Source organism: Nannobrachium achirus (genome assembly GCF_963921795.1).
Source record: "Nannobrachium achirus genome assembly, chromosome: 6".
NCBI lineage: Eukaryota > Metazoa > Chordata > Actinopteri > Myctophiformes > Myctophidae > Nannobrachium > Nannobrachium achirus.
The window spans coordinates 65545517-65571923 of NC_137815.1; the positions used below are offsets into that span (position 1 = coordinate 65545517).

Here is a 26407-nt window from a genome sequence, read left to right on the forward strand (position 1 = left end):
ACTCCTATGTGCAATGCCCAAAGACAGGCAGTGTAGCAAAAATAAAGCATGCACACCACGAACAGACCGTGGCTTGCATGCGGATCGTGCACGATGGACACGCACGCGCCCACGTCAAAAGGTAAGAAAATCGTGGCAGTCGATTTATGGTGGCAGTAAATGAGTTCACGCGATCAATAACCAAAAACAATGCTTAGCCATTTTTTCCAGGACCTTTGATCAATTCCAAAACTTTTCCAGTACTGGAAAAAAAATCTAATTTCAAAACATTTCCAGGAATTTCATGACCGTGGGAACACTCCTCGTCCTCGCTCAAAATGGCAGATGTACAAGTTCAACAACATGACACGTTGTGAGCTTGTTGATGGCTTTTATCTGTTAAAACAAACATTTTTAATAAACATGAACTAAACCCAGTAAACTCAGCTTGACACCTTTTTATTCTCCATGTCATCAAACAATAACAAGACAGTCCATTGAAATTACACCGTCCAAACTTTATTACAAAAACAAAAATATTAGAAATACAAAAAGGTTTCAAACTATACACAGCCTGTTAGCTGGCTGGCTCACGCATGGTGTGTGTGTGTGTGTGTGTGTGTGTGTGTGTGTGTGTGTGTGTGTGGGGGGGGGGGGGGGGGGGGTCCTCATGGGCGGGGTGGTCTCATCCCAGGAGGCGGTCCTGTAAACAACACATAAGTATCATTATTATTATGAAAAACTTAACTCCATACATAGGGCTGTCACATTAATACATAATGGTCTAATCGCAATTATTTTGTCATAATCGTCATGTTGAAAAATTTTCATATTTTCAAACATTTTCAAAAATAGCCGATCTACAAGCTCACAACGCGTCGTATCGCAGCGCTTTGTGAGCTTTTAGATTGGCTATGTCCACTATCAATGTTCTTTTTCAAGTATAACGTTGTTGATTATGTCAGTCATTTCTTTGAATATTTCAATCAATGACAAAAACACAATTAAATCCTTAATCGCAATTATTTGAGAGACTAACTAATCGTCTTGTAAAATGTCATAATCGTGACAGCCCTACCCATACAAGCATCCGTGTCATTTTAGATTTTTGCGTTGGCTATTTAAATATAGCAGATTTACAAGGTAACAGCTTGTATATCCAAGTGATGTTTTGTTTATCCAACAGCATGCATCGTCGCAGTTAGCTTACAGCAGCAACAAGTAGCTACAGAGGCATTTCCTCTCAGTGTAGGGCGGATTTCAAAATAAGAGCCTAACGTAATCCGATCAAGTCAAGTCAAGTCACGTCAACTGGTTTTATTTTTAAGTCTACTTACAAGAAGTGGTTGATCTAAATTAGAACTACATGACACACCAGCAAGTCTACGCACCACAGTAGTAACTGATGCTATTATAATTAGCGCAGACGGTTCAGCTTTTTTTCTTTTTTTCCGAAACTTCTGATCTCATAAATAGCCCCTAGGGAATCCTCAAGACGGAAATCCGTCCCCAGGACGGAGAACTTTAACCCCTGCGGACTACGGCTGCTGTGACGTAATCGTTGTAGTGGTCAAAATGCGACGGGTTCCCACCCCTTTCACTGAACACTTTGGTTCCCATGGCGACGCGTACACGCAGCAGACGGAGTAGGCGCTACGTGGGAAGGGACCTTCTGCCATAGTAGAGACGGCTGCGGCGTCGACAGGTTTATCTATCGAGCGCGGATCGTTTCCGGTTACCGTTGTCATCTGCCGTTGCCGTAGCGTTGCTTAAGGTCACTAATGATCTAACAGTAACTCAACCTCTTCTGGATCAGGGCCCACTTAACCATGTCAAATGTGTCCGTGGCCCACTTGGGTTAAGTGGTCAGATGTGTGAGCCGTGTGCATTTTTAAGAGAATGTTATGATCAAGCAGTTGAGAATAAACTATTGTGAATAAATGACAATTAGATCAGGGCTGAGATCAGTTAAAACGCTTCAAAGCTTTTATTTTCATGGCTGCCCTGCACCAACAGTGATCTGTAAGGTGAGGGAGCTACAATTCGGCCTTTTGTTTACATCATTTCTCAGCACCCAAACACCGTTATATCACCAATAAAATCGGAGTGTTTTGTGGTCTGGGGTCCCTCTTGCAATACCCTCACGGCCCACCAAGTGGGGCCCGAGCCACGTGTTGAGAATCACTGTTTTAAAAGAACAGATCTAACCGTCCTCACCTCTCATGCCAGGGGGTGGCGGCCTCATGCCGGGAGGGGGCATTCCCATTGGTGCACCTCGACCAGGAGGCATTCCCATTGGTGGACCCATGGGTGGACGCATGCCAGGGGGTGGACCCATCATACCTGAGGTGGAAAAAACAAAAACGCATTTACAAAACGTGACGTGAAAAAAAATAAAAATAATAATAATTATGTGAAACATGGATTATAATTCTGGAGTTAATACATTAGCGCTGCACTGGAACTTTTTACACTTAATCCAAAATAAGTATAAACCAATACATTTATAAATCGGGTGCTGAGATCAGTTCAACGCTTCAAAGCTTTTATTTTCATCGCTGCCCTGCACCAACAGTGATCTGTCAGCTGGGGGCGCTACAATTCGGCCTTTTGTTTACATCACTTCTCAGCACCCAAACACTGTAAATACATAATCCAAGATAATTATTATATTCACAATTTCAGTTTCATGCCACTGATCCCCATCTTTAAGTTTTCTCTTTTTAAATAGCCAATCCACAAGCTCACAAGTCCGTGTGACAACCCCTTCATTCTCTGGTTAGCAGGATTACCGTAGTTACCTGGTCCCATACCTGGGGGCGGGGCTCCGCGGCCCATAGGGGGTGGTCCTCCCCTACCCGGGGGGTACTGGGTGGGCGCCCCGGCGATACTGGCACCTGCGGCTGCCGCGGCAACCGTCCCACGGCCCTGAGGGGTCATCACCTAGGAGACGACATAAATGAGTTATAATAAAGACCACAATTTGAAGAAAAAAGAATAAGTCTCTGGGACCCCACATCTTCACTGTAAGATCATATGCTTTAATTCAACTAGTGTACATAAGGGAACCTAATGGACCAGTCTGTACACAGTATACACGGCAGTAGGAAAAACGCAGACAGTGCAATTCAGTAATTGTCCAAAAATGCCAGGGAAATGTATTATGTTTATGTCAAGCATATCAACAGATCAATGAAAGGATCATATTTACATATATTCTGTTGCTGAGATCAGTTCAACGCTTCAAAGCTTTTATTTTCATCGCTGCCCTGCACCAACAGTGATCTGTCAGCTGGGGGCGCTACAATTCGGCCTTTTGTTTACATCACTTCTCAGCACCCAAACAACAGCGTTAACATTGCACAGTCTATGTATGTCAATAAGTAAAATAAAATCTCATTACTGAAAATGTTTGTTTACTAGAATCATGTTTGGTTCTAAACTTTTTGTTTGACCACCTCAAACAGTGTTTATTCTACATATCACTTCAAATACTCCAACCTTAAAATGAAAATAGCACATCTACAAGTTCATAAGAATGTGCTGTGAGCTTGCAGATCGGCTATTTTCAAATAGACAATGTTTATAGGTGTAAAAAGTGTTTCAACTGATGTTCGATGCTACAGTATACACATGTTTATTTTGCCGGGTGTGAGCATACAGCCTAGTGGCTTGACTGGGCTTAATCATAGAAAAAGCAGAAATAGCAGATCTACAAGCTTACAACATGTCAGTGAAGCGTTGTAATTTACCTGTTGACTGGGTCCTCCCACTCCTCTGACGGGCCCTGCCAGCCCAGCAGGGGCCTGAGGCATGGGAGCCCCGGCTGGGACCCCCCGTCCTGCTGCTCTGCCTACGCCCGGACCCCCTGCTACTCCTGCCAGAGGCACACGAGCGATACCCGTCTGAAATGAACAATAACAGAACAGATTGTCAAATCATGTTTACACCTTCATTCATGCACAGTCATACTTAAAACAGGGAGTCATGATAACACTGTTATGATGAAGTGCATTAAGTTACAAAAGTGGAAATATGGACATCTGAGGTAGAGTAGACACGTACATATCGTCGTTGTCCGGTGGAAACCTTGTATGTCCAAAACCGAATTTGTATTTATCATTTTAAAAATTATGTAAACTAGTAAAAACAGCCGATCTACAAGCACACACCGCCTCGCACCACGAGGTGTTGTGCGCTTGTAGATCGGCTGTTTTCACTACTTTTGTGCGACGGCCTTGTATGATGAAGCAGGTCTGTGAAACTTGGAGATACAAGGTTTCTGCCCGGCAGGGACGATATTCATTTATTGTATATTCCATATCAATAAGCAGAAAGCAACACCAGCAACCTCACTAAACAGTAACTATTGACAACAAATATCAAATACTCGTTTAGCTATCAATACACAAATATGAAACACATTTCTATCATTTAAAAAAAAAAATTTAAAACTTGAAAATAAACCAATCGTCTTGACGTACATCTTTAGGGGGCGGGCCTTCTACCGTCATGGAAACCAGGTTCTCTCCTCTCAGAAGGACCAATCCCAGAACCCTCTTCTCCTCTCGCTCCGGTTGTTTAGAGTTCTTAGGCCTGAGAACACAAACACGTTTGCATTACTATACTTGAGGACCTCCCCATTTTAGGACAGCCTTAAAACAGCAGATCTACATGCTCACAGTGCTTGTAGATCTGCCGTTTTCCTGTGAGACAACCAAGTATAAATCAGGCATATAACTAACCCCTAAACCCGTCTAATTCTAACCTGAATCTTTTACTGCCAAGTCTAACCCTAAGCAACGTTTTCAGACTTTTCACCATACTTGTGAGGGCCAACCACCATTGGTAATAGAAACACACACACTAACCACACCAGTTCATAACAATAGGGGAGAAACTTTTATTTTAATTCAATGCTAGTGTTTGAGTTCCTATTTGTTCTGCACATTTTTAGTTGTTCGTTTCACTCATTTCACTTGTTTATCCTGTATAAAATTCCTATCCCCCCCACAGAATATAGAGCTATCTAACAGTTATGGTAGCCACACACTAGCTGATCATCGGGGCATTTAATGACCCTCCCTAGTATCGGGGGGACTGCGTCTGAAATGGGGCCGATGGTCGGGCATAAATGTTGTTAAGTGTGAGGGTTCACAGATCCAATCTGAGCCCAGGCTCGCAGGATGATCGGGGCCGGCCTGACTCTTTTCAAAACTCGCAGCTCTCATAAGGGCAGCCCCCCATTTTGTATGCATTATATTTTTCATTAATGTTATGTTCGGGCCGACTCAATCTGGATAGAATCCTGTAGTGTGCGGAGCCCGACGTTTTAAATCGGCTAGTGTGAGCGTGTTTAGATTATCTGGTAAGAGAATCTTAAACAATTAACATGTAGTGTTTAATGGTAACCGATTTCATCTCGCCCGATTATCTGCTAATGTAAAGCCAGCTTTACTGAACAAACACTTCATAGGAATGATTACTATCACATAGAGCTATTTAAGTGTAACACTCTTAGTCTAGTCTATAGCAATGATTACCATGTTTTCTGTTGCCGAGATCAGTTAAACGCTTCAAGGTTTTATTTTCATCGCTGCCCTGCGCCGACAGTAAACTGTCAGCTGGGGGCGCTAATTCGGCCTTTTGTTTCATCATTTCTCAGCATCCAAATGCCATGGTCAATGATTACCATCACAATAAAGAGCTATTTAACACCAAAGATACATCACTACATGTTTAATCTCCCAACTCTAAAACCAGTGCATACGGTACATTTTAGAACCTTTGGGTTTTAGTTGGAACCTACTTGATCTTCCTGAACTCGTCGCAGTCACAGAGGATGAGGTTCATGTGTTTATCGAAGGCCTTGAAGGTCCCGATGAAGATGCGACCGTCTTGCAGGATGCACCGCATCCTGAAGTCGATGTGCTGCAGCATTTTGCTGCTCTTACCCACCGTCTGAAAACAAAGCAATACAGGGTCAACAAAAACCTGTGTACCACCCCGATACACAACAATAATGTTCACAAAAACCTGTGTAACATCCTGATATAGCCCTGAATACAGGACGGTCATATACATGACCGTCCTGGTGCCGCCTCAACTTGAGGAGTAGTGGGCAATCGAGCCCTTAACGGTTTGAGCTAGGAACGTCAGATTTCAAAAATAAAGTGCTTTCCTAAGCCAGCTTTGATAACAATTTGACGCCGCACAACGTTTATTACACGCCGCTACCGGATTGTTGAATAAAAAGCATTTTTGTCCGAAATTATTTTGCTTAACATAGGACTTCCGCCTCTAGTGGACAGTCGCGTCATCGCATCATCTCCGTTCACTACAATGATCAACCGGAGATGACGCGACTGTCCACTAGAGGCAGAAGTCCTATGTTAAGCAAAATAATTTCGGACAAAAATGCTGACGTTCCTAGCTCAAACCGTTAAGGGCTCGATTGCCCACTACTCCTCAAGTTGAGGCGGCACCAGGACGGTCATGTATATGACCGTCCTGTATTCAGGGCTACATCCTGATAATAAACAATAATATACCTGTGTTACACCCTGATACACAACAATACAAGGTTAACAGAAACCTGTATTACACCCTGCTATACACAACAATAATGTGTATTGGTCAATAGTACCGATGAGATATCAGTGTGTAATTTGTAAATATCTAGGACAGTGGTTCTCAAAGTGTGGTCCAGGGACCCTCAGTGTTCCTTGAGGGGGTTCCTATGGGGCTTTTAAGCCGTGACATCATTTTGTAGGCAGAGGAGAATCTGCCCCCAGAGCATTTTCTGTCCCTCGCTATTTCAACAGATCCGAGACAAAAAAAAAGACTAAAGTATAATTCTAACACTTTCCTTTCAACAACAAAGAGAAGAAAAATGTGTAAATAGTAAAAATAGTAAAAAGATTCACGGAAACTGGGGGCAGAAATTCTCCTCTGCCTACAAAATGATGTCATACTTAACAGCCCCATTGGTCTGTGTAACTCAGTGTGTACAAATAGAACCAAATGAAAATAAACCAAAATCCACTTGTACAAACCCTCAAGAGTTATAGAAGGGGTACGTACTAAAATGTTTGAGAACCACTGACCTAGGAATAAATACAAATGCCATTAGTAAAATAATATTTAAATTTGTAAAGTTAGTAAAGCGGAAGCTTTCAAAATATTACAGTAAACTAAATATCATCATGGGATAAATGATGTGGCATCATATCAGCATAGACTGGCATACTCGCAGATACCAGCATTTTAGGCAGTATCTGCAGATTTTCCAATAATGATATTGGTACACAAAACACAGACACTGTAAATGACGAGTTAACATTGGTTAGTTTAGACAGGGAAGTGTGTTCGATTACATTACAGATAACTACAATTAGCAGTAAGCTATCAACACAAACTACAGCACTGGTTCTCAAAGTGGGGTACAAGGACCCCCATGGGTCATTGAGGGAGTTCCAGGGGGTCCCCAGCTAAATGATTGACTGTTAGGAACCCTTATGGGGTATGTACAAATGTAACCAAATGGGCCCGGTTCATTTGTACAACGAGTTAAATTAACATTGATTTTACAATAGAGATTGAAGTCTCAGAGGTAAGCTGGGGGTCCTTGAAAATAACATTGTTGATCACTGCTAGAAGAGCCGTAAAAATCATTCGTATGAGGGTCCCTGACATATGTTTTCAAATGGGGGTCCGCGGGCTAATAAATGTTAATTTCGGGGTCCTTGAAATGAATGTTTGAGAACCACTGACCTAGGAATAAATACAAATGCCATTAGTAAAATAATATTTAAATTTGTAAAGTTAGTAAAGCGGAAGCTTTCAAAATATTACAGTAAACTAAATATCATCATGTGATAAATGATGTGGCATCATATCAGCATAGACTGGCATACTCGCAGATACCAGCATTTTAGGCAGTATCTGCAGATTTTCCAATAATGATATTGGTACAACTCTAGTAGCTCACCCTTTACAAAACACAGACACTGTAAATGACGAGTTAACATTGGTTAGTTTAGACAGGGAAGTGTGTTCGATTACATTACAGATAACTACAATTAGCAGTAAGCTATCAACACAAACTACAGCACTGGTTCTCAAAGTGGGGTACAAGGACCCCCATGGGTCATTGAGGGAGTTCCAGGGGGTCCCCAGCTAAATGATTGACTGTTAGGAACCCTTATGGGGTATGTACAAATGTAACCAAATGGGCCCGGTTCATTTGTACAACGAGTTAAATTAACATTGATTTTACAATAGAGATTGAAGTCTCAGAGGTAAGCTGGGGGTCCTTGAAAATAACATTGTTGATCACTGCTAGAAGAGCCGTAAAAATCATTCGTATGAGGGTCCCTGACATACGTTTTCAAATGGGGGTCCGCAGGCTAATAAATGTTAATTTCGGGGTCCTTGAAATGAATGTTTGAGAACCACTGACCTAGGAATAAATACAAATGCCATTAGTAAAATAATATTTAAATTTGTAAAGTTAGTAAAGCGGAAGCTTTCAAAATATTACAGTAAACTAAATATCATCATGTGATAAATGATGTGGCATCATATCAGCATAGACTGGCATACTCGCAGATACCAGCATTTTAGGCAGTATCTGCAGATTTTCCAATAATGATATTGGTACAACTCTAGTAGCTCACCCTTTACAAAACACAGACACTGTAAATGACGAGTTAACATTGGTTAGTTTAGACAGGGAAGTGTGTTCGATTACATTACAGATAACTACAATTAGCAGTAAGCTATCAACACAAACTACAGCACTGGTTCTCAAAGTGGGGTACAAGGACCCCCATGGGTCATTGAGGGAGTTCCAGGGGGTCCCCAGCTAAATGATTGACTGTTAGGAACCCTTATGGGGTATGTACAAATGTAACCAAATGGGCCCGGTTCATTTGTACAACGAGTTAAATTAACATTGATTTTACAATAGAGATTGAAGTCTCAGAGGTAAGCTGGGGGTCCTTGAAAATAACATTGTTGATCACTGCTAGAAGAGCCGTAAAAATCATTCGTATGAGGGTCCCTGACATATGTTTTCAAATGGGGGTCCGCAGGCTAATAAATGTTAATTTCGGGGTCCTTGAAATGAAAGTTTGAGAACCACTGGTTTAAACCAATAGTACACCTCGTATTCTGTGCTAGCATTAGCCGCTAATGCTAACCAACACAAAACAGTTGCAGCGTCCCAAGGACCCCATATAAGATAAGAACACTCTAAACAGGACCAAACACGGACTCCCCAGCATCAAAGTGTTGAATAGAGAACGTTGTGTTGAATTAATTAATGTCACGCAATGTTTTAAGTAAAAAATGAAAGGATAAATTAGACAATTCTTTAAATGAATGAACGTCACTGCTACGTTTGGCTGAAGCGGCAACATTAATATGTTTACAAAACAACCTGCTCACTAAACAAGGCTAAAAGGCTTAACGGTTAATGAGCTGCGAATTAATGTAACGTTTGCCGTTAATAACTGAAATGAATGAAAGAATCGCATGGACGTCGCTGCAACGTTTGTCCGAAGCGTCGAGGTGAATTAAATGATTAAAAAGCATGTTTTCTCAATAAAAATAACGACACCAACGGACACGAGGCGCACGATAAACTCTTATATTAATCATCTCACCATGTTTGCAGATCAGATGGCTCCGATTCTCCGCAGATTTTAATCGGATGCAAGTTTTACAAAAATTGACCTGCGAGCGATGCCGCCAAGTCTGTAGTCTTTATTGTTCACACTGCTGGACAGGAACTGACGTAGGCCGGAGGAGGGAAGTGACGTCAGGAGGGAGAAAGTTGAGGGTGCACCGGGCTCTACGTTCCGTTGCACTGAGTCTGCTAAACGTTTTACCATGGTTCCACTTCATATATAATAATAGCATGGTTGCGACCGTCAAATCGCAGTTACTATCAAAACCTCCACCGCCTGTCTGTCTGTCAGTCTGTCTGTCACCGTGTCACGTCACATTTTTGCCCTACTCATATCTCCGCCATCGTTGCCCCTATCCATGTGAAATTTTCCACACACACTCCTTGTCTGCCAAACCACAACCTCCACCCTTCCAGGGACCCCCGCAGCTCCAGGGACCCCCGCCAAAAAAAAAAAACGAAAAAAAAAAAAAACACAAAATGACATCGTTGCACCTATCCATGTGAAAATTTCCACACACAATCCTTGTCTGCCAATCCACGACCTCCACCCTTCCAGGGACCCCCAGCAGCTCCAGGGACCCCCAGGGACCCCCGCCAAAAAGCTAAAAAACAACCAAATGACGCCCCCAAATCGGCTGCTCACTGCGTTGCTCTGCCACAGACAAAGAGATGTCTACAAACACACATCTCATCAACATGGATATCCCCTTTTCTCACATACCCCTCTTCTAGCGCCACCATGAGGCCGGTTCTTGCAAAACACATTTACGGACACAGCTCCTACAATAGGCTCTATGCATATACGCCATTTTGTTCTACTTCCGGGTGTCTTTCGACTTCCTTCACAGGTGTTACCGATGATACTAATGAAGGGTCTGTTCCATTCTGGTCAAACAGAGTCAGGGTGCTGATATTGTGCATGTTGGCTCACTGGAAACACTCTGCTACAAGACCCACTGTGCAATAAATCAAACAGAGCCTTGATTAGTATCATCAGTAACACCTGTGAAGGAAGTCGAAAGACACCCGGAAGTAGAACAAAATGGCGTATATGCATAGAGCCTATTTGTGCCCTAAAATCACGCAAATCGGTACAAGGTATGTCTACACTCATGTCTTCAACATGGATCTGTCCCATATAGCGCCACCTTCAGGCTGATTTTTTAAAACACATTTTTGAACACTGCACGTGAGTGTGAACGAATCATTTGAACAGATCATTTCTGTGACCCTGAAAGAAATCGTTCGTTCACTGAAATGAACGTTCCCCCGAACCATACAGGACTGGACAGGTCAACACCATACAGATATTGATACCATTGTTATAGAATGTATTCTTGCTAAAATCATGTGTCACATATTTCGACATAAAGTGTGGGACAGCCTGCCCTGAGAATAGGTGTTACCTACCTCTCTTAATAACATTTGCATTCTATCTGCTGAGGGGCTTTCAACTTGCCATTGTTGTCTCTGCATAGTTATCTACCTACCTATCTCAGTCTTCACCTACACCCAGCTCTTTTGGTCAAGAACTGTTGAGATTGAAATGAGACCTTTTGTTTACCATCAAAAAGAATGGTCCCATTGTAACAGGAGTGTGATTTGGGCTGGGGGGGCTGACTATCTGGTAAGATCTGTAGACTCTATCTGGAAGGGTGCTGAGTCTCTAGGGATTCCTATCAAATTAAATTAATGTCTCATCACATCTTGTTCTCACCTGTTCCTTGAAACCTAACGTATATATCTATGCTGTCTGGCAGAAACCTCCTAACTCCAAAATGTTCATTTTCGGGAAAATGAGCTCAAGTGGAGTTAGGAGGTTTTGACCGAAGGGCTTTTTACTACTTTTCATTGGTTCAATATTATTTTAACCAACACACAGACGTAAAGGGTGTTCAATAGCACATATTTATGAAAAAAAGAGAGGGCCAATCGGGTGGGGTTAGCTGGTTTGGCAGAAAGTGTGGAGTTAGGAGGTTTTGTCCCAAGCACTTTTTACTACTTTCCATTGGTTCAATATTATTTTAACCAACACTCAGATGTAAAGGATGTTCCAGAGTCCAGACAGTGACGATTACTGAAATATAATAAAGTCATTTATGCCACAACGCCACATACATAGAATCATGTATAAACCATAAATTCTAAAGATCCAGTGAAGAACCATAACATATCATTCTATACCATACATTCTGTGCATGTGTTAATTGTTTATGCATTAAAGGAGTAGTTCACCCCCAAAATTACTTTTTTCCTATTGATTACTCATGTCATGGAGACTTGAGTTCAATAATATTTTTTGTTTTTTGTTGCATTCCTAAGAGAAATTTTTGATTGCAAGAAATGTACCCTCATTGATTCCGGATGGGGACCAAAATCCATTCATCCCATCAACATGAATCTGTCCCATATAGCGCCACCTCCAGGCCGATTTTTAAAAACACATTTTTGGACACTGCTCCTACAGATTTTGCCCTAAAATCACGAAAATCACTACACAGTATGTCTACACATCAACATGGATCAGGAAGATTTTGGCAAAACACATTTTTGCCCTATTTGTGGAGATAAGTGACCTACGGTCGCTTATCTCCCGATTAGGGAGCCTTACTGGTATAATATAACATAATGTCTGTATATATTGTGTGTGTGTGTGTGTGTGTGTGTGTGTGTGTGTGTGTGTGTGTTTGTGTGCGTGCGTGCGTGCGTGCGTGCGTGCCTGTGCTCATTTGCCAACAGACCCCTCCCACACTCCTCCTCCTCCTCCATGGCACGGCTCGTTGCCACGGCAACCCCGCGGGGAGAGATGTGATTGTGATGCTGAACGTGGTGTGTGCGTGCGCGAGCGTGCAAGTGCGTGTGTGTGTGTTATTTCTCTGCAGTGAGGGGGGGTGGGGGGATTGGAGGACAGATTGAAGAGCGAACAGACTCACAGAGTGGTGACTCACTGACACGCGCACACACACAAACACACACGCACACACACACCGAGACAGACGCTCTGAACCTACCGACAGAGGGACAGACAGACAAGGTGAACAGACAGGCAGGAGGAAGATGTGATGGAGACAATGATAGCGGTCCAACCGTCTGTCTGTCTCTCTGCCTGTCTCCCTGCTCCGCTGAGACGAAGACAGCATCACAAGGACATTCACACTAATGGCACATTATTAATATTATTATTCATATTATTATTATTTTTAATAACCACGGATCAGCAAGCAGGTGAGTGCACTGTTGCTGCTGTCGCAAATACTGCAGTGTTTCTGCTGCACGCACGCACGCACGCACACACGCAGAGAGTGCTACTGCATAGTGAGCATAGATTATTTGTCACTGTATTCATGTTGGACGGATTCCATATTCCATATCTCTAATGAGATACACTGTAGCATTTAGTTGTGCGTGTACTGTATGCGTGTGCGTGCACGTGTGTGTGTGTGTGTGTGCTTCAACAGGTCACATTGTGTAACAGATAAACAAATGTCAGACTGTCACTTAAATGTATCATTACAGCTGCTACTAATGTTGTCATGGAGATATACTGTACGGTCGCCAACCATCACTTGAGGTACGGGGACGGGATGGGATCGTCCCTTATTTGGAAACTGTGCCCCTTATTGAACTGATAGGGGAACACTTTGTTCCTCATTTTTTGGGAATCAATCAATGATACACATCTTATACATATATACTTTATTACAGGTTGTATATAATATATTCATATACAGCACATATTCTATTCAGGTTGGTAATATCATATATTCATGTACATACAGGTTGTTAACCACTTCTACTTCTGGACATGAGTTGTCTCTGTATTTTGACTGCTTTTTTTATTACTTTTAATTTCAAGAACCCCCCCCCCCCAATGAAACTCTGAGAGTGTACAAATGGACCTGTAACCTTACGGATCCATTTGGTTCCATTTGTACAATCTCGCCGTTACACACACTTGTAAGACTCCATTTGGAACCCCCTCGAGGGACCCTGAGGGTTCGAACCAATGCTCTAGTAGTGCTTCTAAAACATTTTCATGTCATGTCATATGTCCCTGTCATATATTATTTGGCCGCGGACTCCCAACTGAAAATATTTTGTGCCGGCCGTGACCCCTTCATTCAATATTTGTGTTGTTAAAATGTTTCAAAGATATTCAAAATTATTCAAATTATATATGCACTTCTCTACTAGCATGGAGCCTTGGAAAGCTGGGAGGGAGACAGACTGTAGGACAGTAACCTCACGTCACCAGGCTAGTAAGACAGTGTAGGAGAGACAGACAGTAGGACAGTGTAGGAGAGACAGACAGTAGGACAGTGTAGGAGAGACAGACAGTAGGACAGTGTAGGAGAGACAGACAGTAGGGTAGTGTAGCAGGAGAGACAGACAGCAGGACAGAAGGGAAAGACAGTAGGGAGAGGGAGAAAGCGTAGGAGAGACGGATAGTGGGAAAGCTGAGAAGGTTACAGTGTGTAGGAGAGATAGACAGCAGCGGTAAATAATAATCATGATCATGCCTGTCGCAAAGGTCGCATGTGCATGACACCAGTCATGTTGCCATATAGCCTTTGCTGAATGACACCACTGATAGACAGTAAGCTGAGAGGGAGAAAGCATTGGAGAGACAGACAGGAGGACATCTGAGAGGTAGACACAGTGTAGGAGAGACAGACAGTAGGACAGCTGAGAGGGAGACAGTGTAGGAGAGACAGACAGTAGGACAGCTGAGAGGGAGACAGTGTAGGAGAGACAGACAGTAGGACAGCTGAGAGGGAGACAGTGTAGGAGAGACAGACAGTAGGACAGCTGAGAGGGAGACAGTGTAGGAGAGACAGACAGTAGGACAGCTGAGAGGGAGACAGTGTGGTTTGAATGGTTTGAGTGGTTTGTATGGCAGTTTAGTGTGTTATGAAGTACCGAAAATAGCCAACGACGCGTTGTGAGCTTGGAGATCTGCTATTTTCAATATTTTCACCACAAGGCCCTTTTAGAATTTTAAGCAAGCCCCTGCCTCTCTAACATTCTCTGCACGTCCCTGTTGTTGTGTTGTGTTAACAGGAACCCGCTCAGCAGATCCCCAGTGGACCACAGAACCCGGAGAACCCTGGAGAACACCCACAGACATCTGCTCTGCAGTTCTCCTCCGCAGTGGAACACAGAACCTGTAGAACAACTGTGGATCTTCTGCAGTTCTATGGTGACCTGAGAAGATCTGCAAAGAAAGCTCTCCTGGAATCTCAAACAACTCTCTCTGGGCTGTTCTAAGGACCTTCCATCACTGTCTCTGGGCTGTTCTAAGGACCTTCCATCACTGTCATTACATCACCCACAGACACACAGAGAGAGAGAGAGGGGGGAGAGGGAGAGGGGAGAGGGAGAGGGGAGAGGGAGGGGGAGAGACATGTAGAAGATAGAAGGATGGATGGGCACATGAGCAGGATGGCATAACGGAGGGATGACATCATAGTGGAGCGATGACATCACAGCCGGAGGCCAATGGAAGAGCAGGGATTGAAACGAAACGAGATGACTGGATGTAAAGAAAATACAAATACAAACTCAACACCCTCCTATAGGCTACAGGAAACAGCATTTTCCTTAAAACTGCTTCTCGTGGGATGTGTACAGCGGTGAGGGTCTCTGTGCTACTGACTGCTGACCACTGGGAATCATCACAGTGCAGCGCCTGGTATTCGAACCCGGGTCTCCTGCGCGGGAAGGGACTCTAAAGCCAAACATCTTATCCACTAGTCTAAAGGGGAATTCTCCCCTTGTCCGGGGTAGATATCAGGCTTTTTGGTCATCAGGCAGAGACTCTAAGCCACCCCCCTTTTAAATTCCAACGACCGGAAACACGATCAAGGTCACGTCACCTATGTAACGCCTGGGATTTGAACCTGGGTCTCTTGTGTGGAAAGCCAACATCTTAAGCCACTAGCCTAAAGGGGAATTCCCCCCTGGCTTGGGGAGATATCAGTCTTTTAGTCATCAGGCAAAGGCTCTGATCCACTCATGCTGCATGCCAGAACATGAACTAACGTGAGGTGATATCCGGTGGAGAGTTCCATGTGTGAACTGCATTACGCTGTATAACCGTCCTCTGCGTGTCGTGTATTGTGTAGAATGTGTTGTTGTAACTCGTGCTGAAGGCAGAGAGAGGACTGCCAAATGTAACTTTAAGTGTTTCTTTTTTAATCAGGGCTTCAGAAACATATCAAACATCCTTAATAAGTCAATGTGAACGAACCGCCGTGCTGTGTAGCATTTATTATTGTTATTAATACTCTTGATGTGCCATAACAATAACAATAAGAGCTTATCTGTGAAACTGACCATACACGTGTTCATAATCAGGGAGATTATTGTATGTGTTTTTAAACTAGACTAACAGACTTTTCATTAGAGTCGTTTAAATCGATATTCGGACGGACAGCGTTGTTCTGGAAGACTTTTCACAGGCATCACTTCCTGGTTGAAGTTGGCTCCACCCACACCTGGTTCAAGCGCCACCCATCCCGTTTCCTTTTTGGAGTCAAGACGCATCTAGAAGAGGCAGCGCCACCAACACTTGTGGTATGACACATTCACAATACTCACTTTATAAGTGAATGTCACCTTACACCAGTATCAATACTGACATTTAAAAACATGTTTTTTAGGCAGTCCCGTTTAGGGAGGCCACTGTACATGCCAATCCATATTCATGACAGATCTCTCCCTAGCTTTCTGTTTGTACATGAAACAAACATTTAATGGGGCCTTAAGCAAAAAATATTCAAGCTCGCTGAGAAAAGGTAAGGATTGTTCCTTTAACTGCAAAAGTCCTCTTCCCTGTATCCTAGGTTGGAGTAGAGCCTATCAGGATGAGCCATCTGAAAGAGGTGGAGCCAGGCCTGGACATGGAGGGAAAGGTACAGCGATTAATGATTCATTACAAACAGCTGTACATTAATTAGACAAATTATCAGTTATTATGATGTGTAATAAAACATGTTGGATTGCAAGGAGGTGAAATAAAAACTACATTTAGGATAATTAAACAGGTTTATATAGGCCTATATATACAAATATATCATCACTGTCGGGCAGAAACCTCGTATCTCCAAGTTTAAAATGTGTAATTCTTTTTTACAAAGTAAAACAGCTGATCTACAAGCACAGAACGCCTCGCGGTGAGAGGCGTTGTGTGCTTGTAGATCGGCTGTTTTCACTACTTTAATTTTTTTTAAATGATAAATACAAAACAAACCGTTTTGGACATACAAGGTTCCCACCTGACAAAGACGATATATATTCTTCACATTTATTGTTCACGTCAGTGTTCTTATTGGTTGATGTTTTGTTGTAGGTGGAGTCAGTGTTCTTATTGGCTGGTGGTGTATTTGTTCCAGGTGGGGTCGTGGGGTGAGTCGCGGGTCTACACCATAGAGGAGCTGGAGTGTAAGATCTGCTACAACCGCTACGACATGCGACACAGGAAGCCCAAACTGCTGTCCTGCCTGCACAGAGTGTGTGCCAAGTGTCTGAAGAAGATGGTGGACATGGGTGAGAATAACACTGTAATACAGGGGTCTTCAACGTTTTCAGGCCAAGGACCCCTTAGTTGAGAGAGAGATGAAGCAGGGATCCCCACAACCTGTTCATAGATTCCATATAGTTTCATCTTTTGACAGCACAATGACAGCACAATCATCAGTTTTTCACTCTGTACTTAGTCTGCTCTTTTCCCCCCTCTAAAACAAAGCTACTTGCCGAAAATAGCCGATCTACAAGCTCACAACGCGCGAGGCGTTGTGAGCTTGTAGATCTGCTATTTTCGTCTAAAGTTTTCCGAATATGGACGCTAGGGTTCAAGTGGTTAATATAAAAAAAGGAGGGAAACAAAGTTTCTATCACACAAAGATTTGGAGGACCCCCTGTAGTAACTCTGAGGACCCCCTATAGGGGTCCCGGACCCCCTGTTGAAGACCCCTGCTGTAATGAATATATATATGTTCCAGTATGTTTGAAGAACCAGTACAATTGAAAAAGGAGCGTTCGTTTTCTAGTGCAGTCGGTCGCAAAAGCAGCCCCCACAACAATATTTACTCTTCTGGCCCCCTGGTTTACAACTTCTAACGGTGCTGACTCGGCTCATGCGTCCTTCGCAACGCTCGACGCGGCGACCTGCTCGCTACCGCTCGCTCGTCTGTCTCACGTGGCTCAAGGTCGCCTGAGACGGTGCGCTTCCGTCATGGTCAATAGAAAACGAGCGCTCCTTTTTCAATCGTACTGGTTCTTCAAACAAACTGCAACATATACACAATGTACTCCAGGGTTCCCCAATAGGCGGCCCGCGGGCCATTTGCGGCCCGCGGGGGGCTACTGTCTGGCCCCCACCAACCCCAGTAATAATGGTGGTATAAGAGCAGCAACAACACTAGTATATCATCATTGTCGGGTGGAAACCTCGTATCTCCAAATGTGTACGTTCTTTCGCAAAGTAAAGCCCTGCTTCTTCATACAAGGCCGTCGCACAAAAGTAGTGAAAACAGCAGATCTACAAGATCGGCTGTTTTCACTATAGTTTAAATCATTTTTAAAATGATACCGTAAATGCAAAACTAACGGTTTTGGACATACAAGATTTTCACCCGACAACAACGATATCTGAACTGTCGCTGGAGTAGCGGGAACGCCACCGTCGCCCCCTGCAATGTTGTGGTCCTTGGCTTGGTATCCTAGACATAATTCGGCCCTTGGGGAAAACTAATTGGGGAACCCTGATGTACTCTGTAAAGAACAACACTGTAATCTTTAATGAACACTATACCCGCTGTACTGTACTGCACTGTTGCCAACTTGCCAAACACATAACGATTTTCTTTTTACTGAAATTGCATTACAGTAACTCATCAAGTACAAACTAGAAATACACAAACCCTAATGTGCTATAGACAGACAGACAGACAGACAGACCATGAGCCATGCAGTGCTTTGGCAACATTAGCAGGAAACACAACCCTGTGAAAGAGGATGAAACCTCTAGGAGATACAGACTCTGGGAGAGCGACCATCTGCCCAGGGAGAGAGAGAAAGAGAGAGAAAGATATGCTGGCACAACCATCTGAAAAACTCAGAATAACAGATCCAGGCACGCAGGGACATGCTGGGTCCCTGATTCAGCCCGGGAAAAAGAGTTGGAGGCCCTCATTGTGCGTTGTGTGCTTGTAGATCTGCTGTTTTCACTACTTTTGTGCAACAGCCTTGTATGATGAAGCAGGGCTTTGCTTTGCGAAAAAATGTATACATTTGAAACTTGGAGATACAAGGTTTCTGCCCGACAGTGACAATTTACTTTGTTGGCCGCCCAGCCCCCAAAATGGAACGAAGGCCGACATTTTATTTTAATTTTTTTCCTGATGGCCGGCCTGGACCGGCCGGGAATGAACCAGTCGTTCGGGAGTTGTCCCGCTTTTCCAATGGCCAGCACGTCCCTGCAGGCACGTACACACATAGACATCAAAGGGGCCCCTGCAGCATCTTATGTTGAAAGAACTGCCCTCTCTGTGTAGAAATCCATGCCTTACGCCACATCTCTAGTATTGACTTGATGATGCTTAGTTCAGTGTGGTATCAAGCACCGAAAATAGCTGACCTCCAAGCTTGGAGGTTGTCTATTTTCGATATTTTCACCAAAAGGTCCTTTTAGAAATGTCAACCCCTGCCTCTCTAACATTCTCTGCACGTCCCTGGACGGAGGGACGGACAGGGGGCAAAACACAGCCGCGGCCTCGTCTTCAGCCCCGGCGAAAACAATTGAGGGAAAAAAAAAACTCTCTCTGTCCCTATTGGTTGAAACAACAACTATGCCTCTATTGGCTAGTACATTATTCATCTCTGTCTTTCTATTGGCCGTCAGGTGAATCATCGCCGTCGGTGGTCAGCTGTCCGTTCTGTCGCCATGAGACACAAATACCTGATGAGGAGGTAACACGCACGCACGCACGCACGCACGCACGTACGCACACACACAGCCAAGGGACATATTATGCCCAGTCTTGTTGAAAGAGAACAACTGTGCATGGGAGCTGTGCACCAGCTCTCCAGACCGCTTATAAGATCAAGATTACAGTCACATTTAATTCTGTTAATATGTCTTTGTTAAAATGTGTTAAATAGCACTACATTGTAATTGTAATCATTTATGCATGGCTGTCCCGTGTGTGTGTGTGTGTGTGTGTGTGTGTGTGTGTGTGTGTGTGTGTGTGTGTGTGTGTGTGTGTGTGTGCGCGTGCGTGTGTGCGTGCGTGTGTGCGTAGGTGTGGCTGATGGAGGATGATGGTCACATCCTGGCTGTCCTGTCCTGCCAGCAAGACCACAGAGCACCACCTGCTGGAGACGAGGTGGTACTGTCTCCAACCAGCCTGGCAGGTCTGTCTATGTATGTATGTATGTATGTATGTATGTATGTATGTATGTATGTATGTATGCATTAACATGGTTAGTAGCTCATCTAAGTGAAGGACATCTGGAAGCTTCATAAGGCATCTGGAGGCTGCATAAGGCATCATTCTGGAGGGTGCATAAGACAGTTGGAGGCTGCGTAATGAGGAGTGCGGTAGGAATGACGGATGGTTTCAAGGTGGGGGGTAAGCCTACACCAAGGATCGGCTCTGAGCCCTTTCTTGTTTGCATTGGTGATGGCACAGGTTGACAGATGAAGTGAGGAAGGAGGCACCGTGGACTATGATGTTCACAGACGACATCGTGATATGTAGTGAGACGAGTCTGGAGGTTGAAGAGAGCCTGGAAAAGTGGAGGCATCATGACATGCACTAGAGAGAAGAGGAATGAAAGTCAGCAGAAGAAAGACAGAATATCTGTGTCTGAACCATAGAGTATATAGCCTAATAGAGAGGATAGCCCCGCCCCCAGCTATTCATTTCAATGCAAGTGCTCAGTGTTGTTTTGAAGCACCCGGAAGAAGCTGAATCCAGGTGCATTGTGGGGAAATTGGATCATCTGGATGATCCAATTTTTCTTACGTTTACGAACGTCTGACATCACAAACGTCACACAACGTCCATTGAACCCCATAGCAGACCCCAGTGCGTGCTCAAAATTGCATGTATTTTTCACCCCGCCTGCAGTTCCAGCTTTGGCCATCATGTCCTTTTGCTTCAAGTCTATCCCTGGGTTCTGGGGGCCTGGTCTGAACCTATAGAGAAGACAGTGGAACAGAGAGGATGCAAGGAGAAGAGGTGGAAAAGTTGATCAATTCTCTTTAGGAGTGACAAGGATCGTCAGGGTAGAAAATGACTACATTAGAAGATCAGCCCAGGTTAGAAAGTGTGGGGATAAAACAAAAGAGGAGCTAAGAATGAGGTGTACTTTGGGAGAAGGATGCTGAAGATGGAGCTGCCAGGCAAGAGGAGAAGAGGAAGGCCAATGATTCAGTTTAGAGAGGACATGCAGGAGGCTGGAGTGGCAGAAGAAGACGCAGAGAGCAGAAGCAGATGGAAACAAATGATCCGCTGTCAAGTCAAGTCAAGTTTATTATGTCCCAAACTGGGCAATTCATGTTACAGCAAATGGTAAAAGACTAAAAACACAGTGAACATACATAAACAAGAACATAGACAGACATAGACATGGTCACAAGATCCAGATAAGTACAAGTGTAACAACAACCATCCATGAGTCTAAACAGCTACCTCCTCTTGCTACCATTATTGATGGCCCTTATGGAAGTAGGTACGAATGAATTTTCGTAGGGGCCTTTAGTCATTGGCCGGAAGGCAATAATTCATATAAAGAATAAAGGGGATGAGAGCTATCGGCTTTAATAGATGATGCTTTCATATATATATCATATATAAGGCTCAGACAGCTGAATCTTGCTAGCCCCCCTCACAACCCCATTTTTCTGCTTAACGCCAAGACCCTGTGGCGACCCCGATGGGAAATAGCCGAAAGAAGAAGAAGATGATGCATCATAAGGCAGGTGGAGGCTGCATAACGTGGTTGGTTGTCCTACATACCTACCTACTTGGAGGCTGGATAAGGCAGTAGTGAGGAGTGCAGTAGGAGTGGGACTGAGTTGCTAGGGCCCAAGGTGGAGGGGGCCTTAATTATTTTATACTTTAGCTATTGAAAAATAGCAGATATACAAGCTCACAGCACGGCACAGAGTGCCACGCTGCGAGCTTGTAGATCTGCTATTTTTGAAAAGTCGTGAAAATGTGCACAAATCTTTGAATATAGGCCTATATGTATTTTTTGGCCAAATACACATCATTTTGGGGTCCTTACATGACATTTTTTGAGCACCACTGACGTAGAAACATAGGTTTTTCAAAAAATGAATGATTTGAAATATTCAAAGACTTACACAAATTTTCACAATTGTTCTAGAATAGCAGATCTACAAGCTCGCAGTGTGTATATACAAGCTGTGAGCTTGTGTATCTGCTATTTTTCAATAGTTAAAGTTAGTACCCATGGGCCAGAATTTGGCGCAACACCCCTGGCTCAGTGTAATCAGTGTAATGTCTATGTGTGTTCTTACTGTAGGTACAGAAGGAGGTGAAAGCAGCAGCGCGGGGGCCTCCGTGGGGTCCTCCGACTGCCTGGTCATCACCATCATGGAGCTGCCCGCCTCCTCTCCGTCCTCCGACTCACTGAGCATGCTCAACATGGTGCGAGTGTACCGCCCCCACATGGAGGCCACGCCCAGCTGCGACCTGGCCAACCACAAGTGTCAGCGCGGTGTCCCGCGCTGCCTGCTGGGGGCGCTCTGCCTGGTCAGTACTGCTGCTTTTCATCAAAGCAATAAGTCAAGGCGAGTTTGTTTGTTTAGCACATTTCAACAGCAAGACAAGTCAATGTGCTTTACACGGCACATCAAGCAAAGGATACACAATTATAAAATGACAGGATATACAATTAAACAAAATAAGTAAAAACTACATAAATACAGTTACAGTGCAGAGGAGAAAGGAAAAGGAATAAGAAAAAATAACTCAATCAAAGGAAGCGGCAAACAGAAAGGTCTTTAAAAGAACTAAGAGTGGGGGCGCCCGCTGGCCTACTGGTCCAGGCGCATTCCACTTAGGCATTGCCACATAGCCATGGATGCCTGGCGGCGGCGGCCGTTCGATTCCCGATCTGGAAGACCTTTGCCGCATGTCACTCCCCATCTCTCCCCCCATTTCCTGTCAGTCATCTGTCCTATCAATAAAGGCATAAAAGCCCAAAAAGAAAACAAATCTTTAAAAATAACTAAGAGTGGCACCAGACTAGCCTCGTAAACCAGGCTCCTCCTGCCTTCTGATTCGAACAGAAGATGGGAGGAGTCAGTTTACTAGGCTAGCATCAGAGACCTGCAGTTTTCTGTGAGTTTGTTCCAGATATGTGGTGCATAAAACTAATTGCTGCTTCCCCATGTTTATTTGTGGGTAGAGGAACAGAAAGCAGACGTTTCCCAGATGACCTGTAGAGATCTGGGTGGTTTATAATATTGCACAAGATTAGAAATGTATTTTGGCCCTAAACCATTCAAAGCTTTATAGAACAACAATAGTATTTTGAAATTGATTCTTTGATACACAGGTAGCCAGCGCAGTGTTAATTTTGTCGACTAAGACTAGACTAGACTAAAACAATTTCAGGAGAATGAGAGTATTATTTGTGTTATTCAAGAGACTAAGACAAAGACTAAATCTGAGTCTAAAGGCCCATTCCCACTGGGCCAGATAACAGATAAAAAAAATCTCTTTCTCCAGATATTTTTCCATTCAAAGTGAATGGTAGATACAAATTAAAAAAAAAGATCTGACACAGATATTTCTTTTATCTGTGGCAGATATTTTTTTTATCTGTATCTACCATCCACTTTCAATGGAAAAATATCTGCAGAAAGAGATTTTTTCATCTGTTATCTGGCCCAGTGGGAATGGGCCTTAAGACTAATGGCTGTAAAAATGAACATGTATGTAAACTGTGCAATGAAATTAAAACCAAATACATATTTTATGTATGGGTTATTTTGACCAAGTAACAGGTAGTAAAAAAACCTGTTTTGTTGCGTCCATTGCAGGTGTACTTCAGCTCCTTGCCACTGGGCATCTACCTGCTGATGATCCAGAGGATGTGGATGGGCGTGGTCCTGGTCAGCCTGGTCCCCTCCACCCTGCTGCTCTGTGTGCTCTATGGCTTCTGTCAGTGTGTGTGCAGCGAGATCCTGGACCTAGTGCACGCACACAGACACACACTGACCTGACGTGTGCACGCACGCAGACACACACTGACCTGACGTGTGCACGCACGCAGACACACACTGACTTGACGTGTGCACGCACGCAGACACACACTGACCTGACGTGTGCACGCACGCACACAGACACACACACACACACACACACACACACACTAGGGCTGTCACGATTCTTTTTTTTTTTTTCTCTTCTAGCACCACCATGAGGCCGATTCTTGCAAAACACATTTTTGGACACTGCTCCTACAAATTTTGACCTAAAATCACGCAAATCGGTACACACTTGGTCTACATTCATGTCTTCAACATGGATCTGTCCCATATAGCTCCACAATCAAGACGATTTTTTTCAAACACATATTTGGACACTGCTCCTACAGATGTTGCCCTAAAATCATGCAAATCGGTACACAATATGTCTACACTCATGTCATCAACATGGATCTCTCCCATATAGCGCCACCATCAGGCTGATTTTTTCAAACACTTTTTTGGACACTGCTCCTAAACATTTTGCTCTCAAATCACGCTGCGACCTGACGGTTGCTTATCTCCCGATTAGGGAGTCTTACTGGTGTAATAATTGTGACAGCCCTAACACACACACACACACACACACACACACACACACACACACACACACACACACACACACACACACACACACACACACACACACACACACAGAGCATCGTCACTAGACCATTATATAGCGAGACCTGTAACCCCCCCCCCCCCCACCCCATTTCAGAATACCAGCATTAGTCTGTCAGACCTAGGTCTGTGTGATGACATCATGATGATGTCATTGTGACAATATGTCATTCTCTGTGATGTCATCCAGACAGTTGAACTCTATAGCAAAAGTTAGTTTCTTAATAACTACACGTGTTCAGAATTATCCGAACAAAAAAAAACATTCAACAATGTAACATTTTACTCTGACTGAAGTCACACGCTGTCACGTAGCTCAGTGGCGTTTATTATTATCATTATGAATATGAACAATACATGTATATTGTTATTTTGTGATTATGAATAATAATAGGCATACATATTATGTTTCTGAATAATAATAAACATATCGTTGTGATTATAACTAATAGTAATAATAATCCTGGTTATTTTATGATTATAAATAACATAATAAACATATTGTGTGTCAATATGAATATTTCTGCTGTTTCTTGAACTCTGACAATTGTTGACAACAGTTAGAGCTTGACCCATTTATCCGTTTGAATGATACATTTATTATTACTATTATTACAAACTATATGGACAATCTGTGGTCAAGCTTTCGCATGCATCCTCAGAGTGAGTAGACGCTAGACAGAAATGCTGCCATCTTATGAGCATTAGTGAGAGGACCAAAAATGGGTGAAGTCCTTCTTTAATTTAGGCCTAGAATTATTGAATGCTTTAGTTATTGAAAAATAGCAGATATACAAGCTCACAGCGCGGCACTCGAGCTTGTAGAACTGCTATTTTTGAAAAAGTCGTGAAAATGTGTGCAAATCTTTGAATATATGTATTTTTAAAGGGAACATTTGTAACTCAAAGTTTGCTTCTGGGGGGGTCCCTGGAACTAAATATTTTGAGATGGGGGTCCGTGGCCAAATAAACATCAGTTTGGGGGTCCTTCACATGAAAAGGTTTGAGAACCACTGACATAGTATTCTCTCAAGAACAGACTAACTGAGCTCCAGTTAAGTGAAAAGGACCTTTTCTTTGATGATGGCTGGCCAGATTGCTGACATAGAAATATAGGTTTTTCAAAAAAATCTTAGGATTCAAAAGACACAAAATGTCTAGCTAGATAGTAGCAAAGACCTTTCTGGTACTGTAGCTACGTGGTCATTACAGCCTCTGTTTGAACCGTAACCAGTGTCAGTAAACCCTCCAGATTAAAATTTATAATGGTTATTGTTCAAAGTATGCCAGAGAAAAGAAATATATAAAAAATAACCTCAAAGTCGCTCAAGTTGAAAAAGTTACAGAGTGACTTTGAAGCAATATTTAGTATTATGTGATAACGTTTTAATTCACTTCAGGCTACTAGAATTGTTCCCATGGTATTTTACCGTTGATGCTCAGGTGTTTTATATTACTGACTATTGGAGTGAAACTAAGTTGTGTTTTATTATGCAAACACATGAAAATAAAGCAAATCAATCTAATCTAATCTGACCCATGTGTTAAAATGGGCCTGAATATCAATAGGTTTAGAAGCAGAGCTGACTGGCCAGCAGGGAGCGCTATAGTCTAGTAGTACTGGGACAACTGGGTCATTTAAGGACAATTTAGACATTTAGCAGACACTCTTAATCCGGAGCGATTTACAATAAGCAAGGACAGCGCAAGATAATACATGAATACATCAACAAGGACAAATGCATTGGTGTTTTCACTCTTACTGGGAGATTGGTACAGCACCTATTTTATGTGACAGACAGCCTATTATAGTTAAATTG

General features: G+C 43.2%; 2 protein-coding genes across 3 annotated transcripts; one reads left to right on the forward strand and one right to left on the reverse strand.

Annotated features, from left to right (window-relative positions):
• Positions 1-422: 422 nt before the first annotated feature.
• Positions 423-9773, reverse strand: snrpb (small nuclear ribonucleoprotein polypeptides B and B1). Of its 2 annotated transcripts, none has more exons than XM_080729107.1 (7): positions 9648-9773; positions 5789-5940; positions 4464-4575; positions 3732-3884; positions 2793-2922; positions 2197-2322; positions 423-682 (listed from the first exon to the last, which is right to left on the reverse strand). In XM_080729107.1, exons 1-7 carry the CDS (start codon positions 9648-9650, stop codon positions 648-650), a joined length of 711 nt encoding a protein of 236 aa, XP_080585233.1. In that variant the 5' UTR covers positions 9651-9773; the 3' UTR covers positions 423-647. The 2 variants fall into 2 exon arrangements, with proteins under 2 accessions (XP_080585233.1, XP_080585232.1); XM_080729106.1 differs by having other exon boundaries at positions 2781-2922.
• Positions 9774-16539: 6766 nt separating this feature from the next.
• Positions 16540-23939, forward strand: LOC308287252 (E3 ubiquitin-protein ligase RNF182; the record flags this gene model as incomplete). The annotated part of the gene is made up of 6 exons (XM_080728368.1): positions 16540-16587; positions 17068-17221; positions 19578-19645; positions 19978-20089; positions 22232-22461; positions 23757-23939. 6 exons carry the CDS (start codon positions 16540-16542, stop codon positions 23937-23939), a joined length of 795 nt encoding a protein of 264 aa, XP_080584494.1.
• Positions 23940-26407: the final 2468 nt, after the last annotated feature.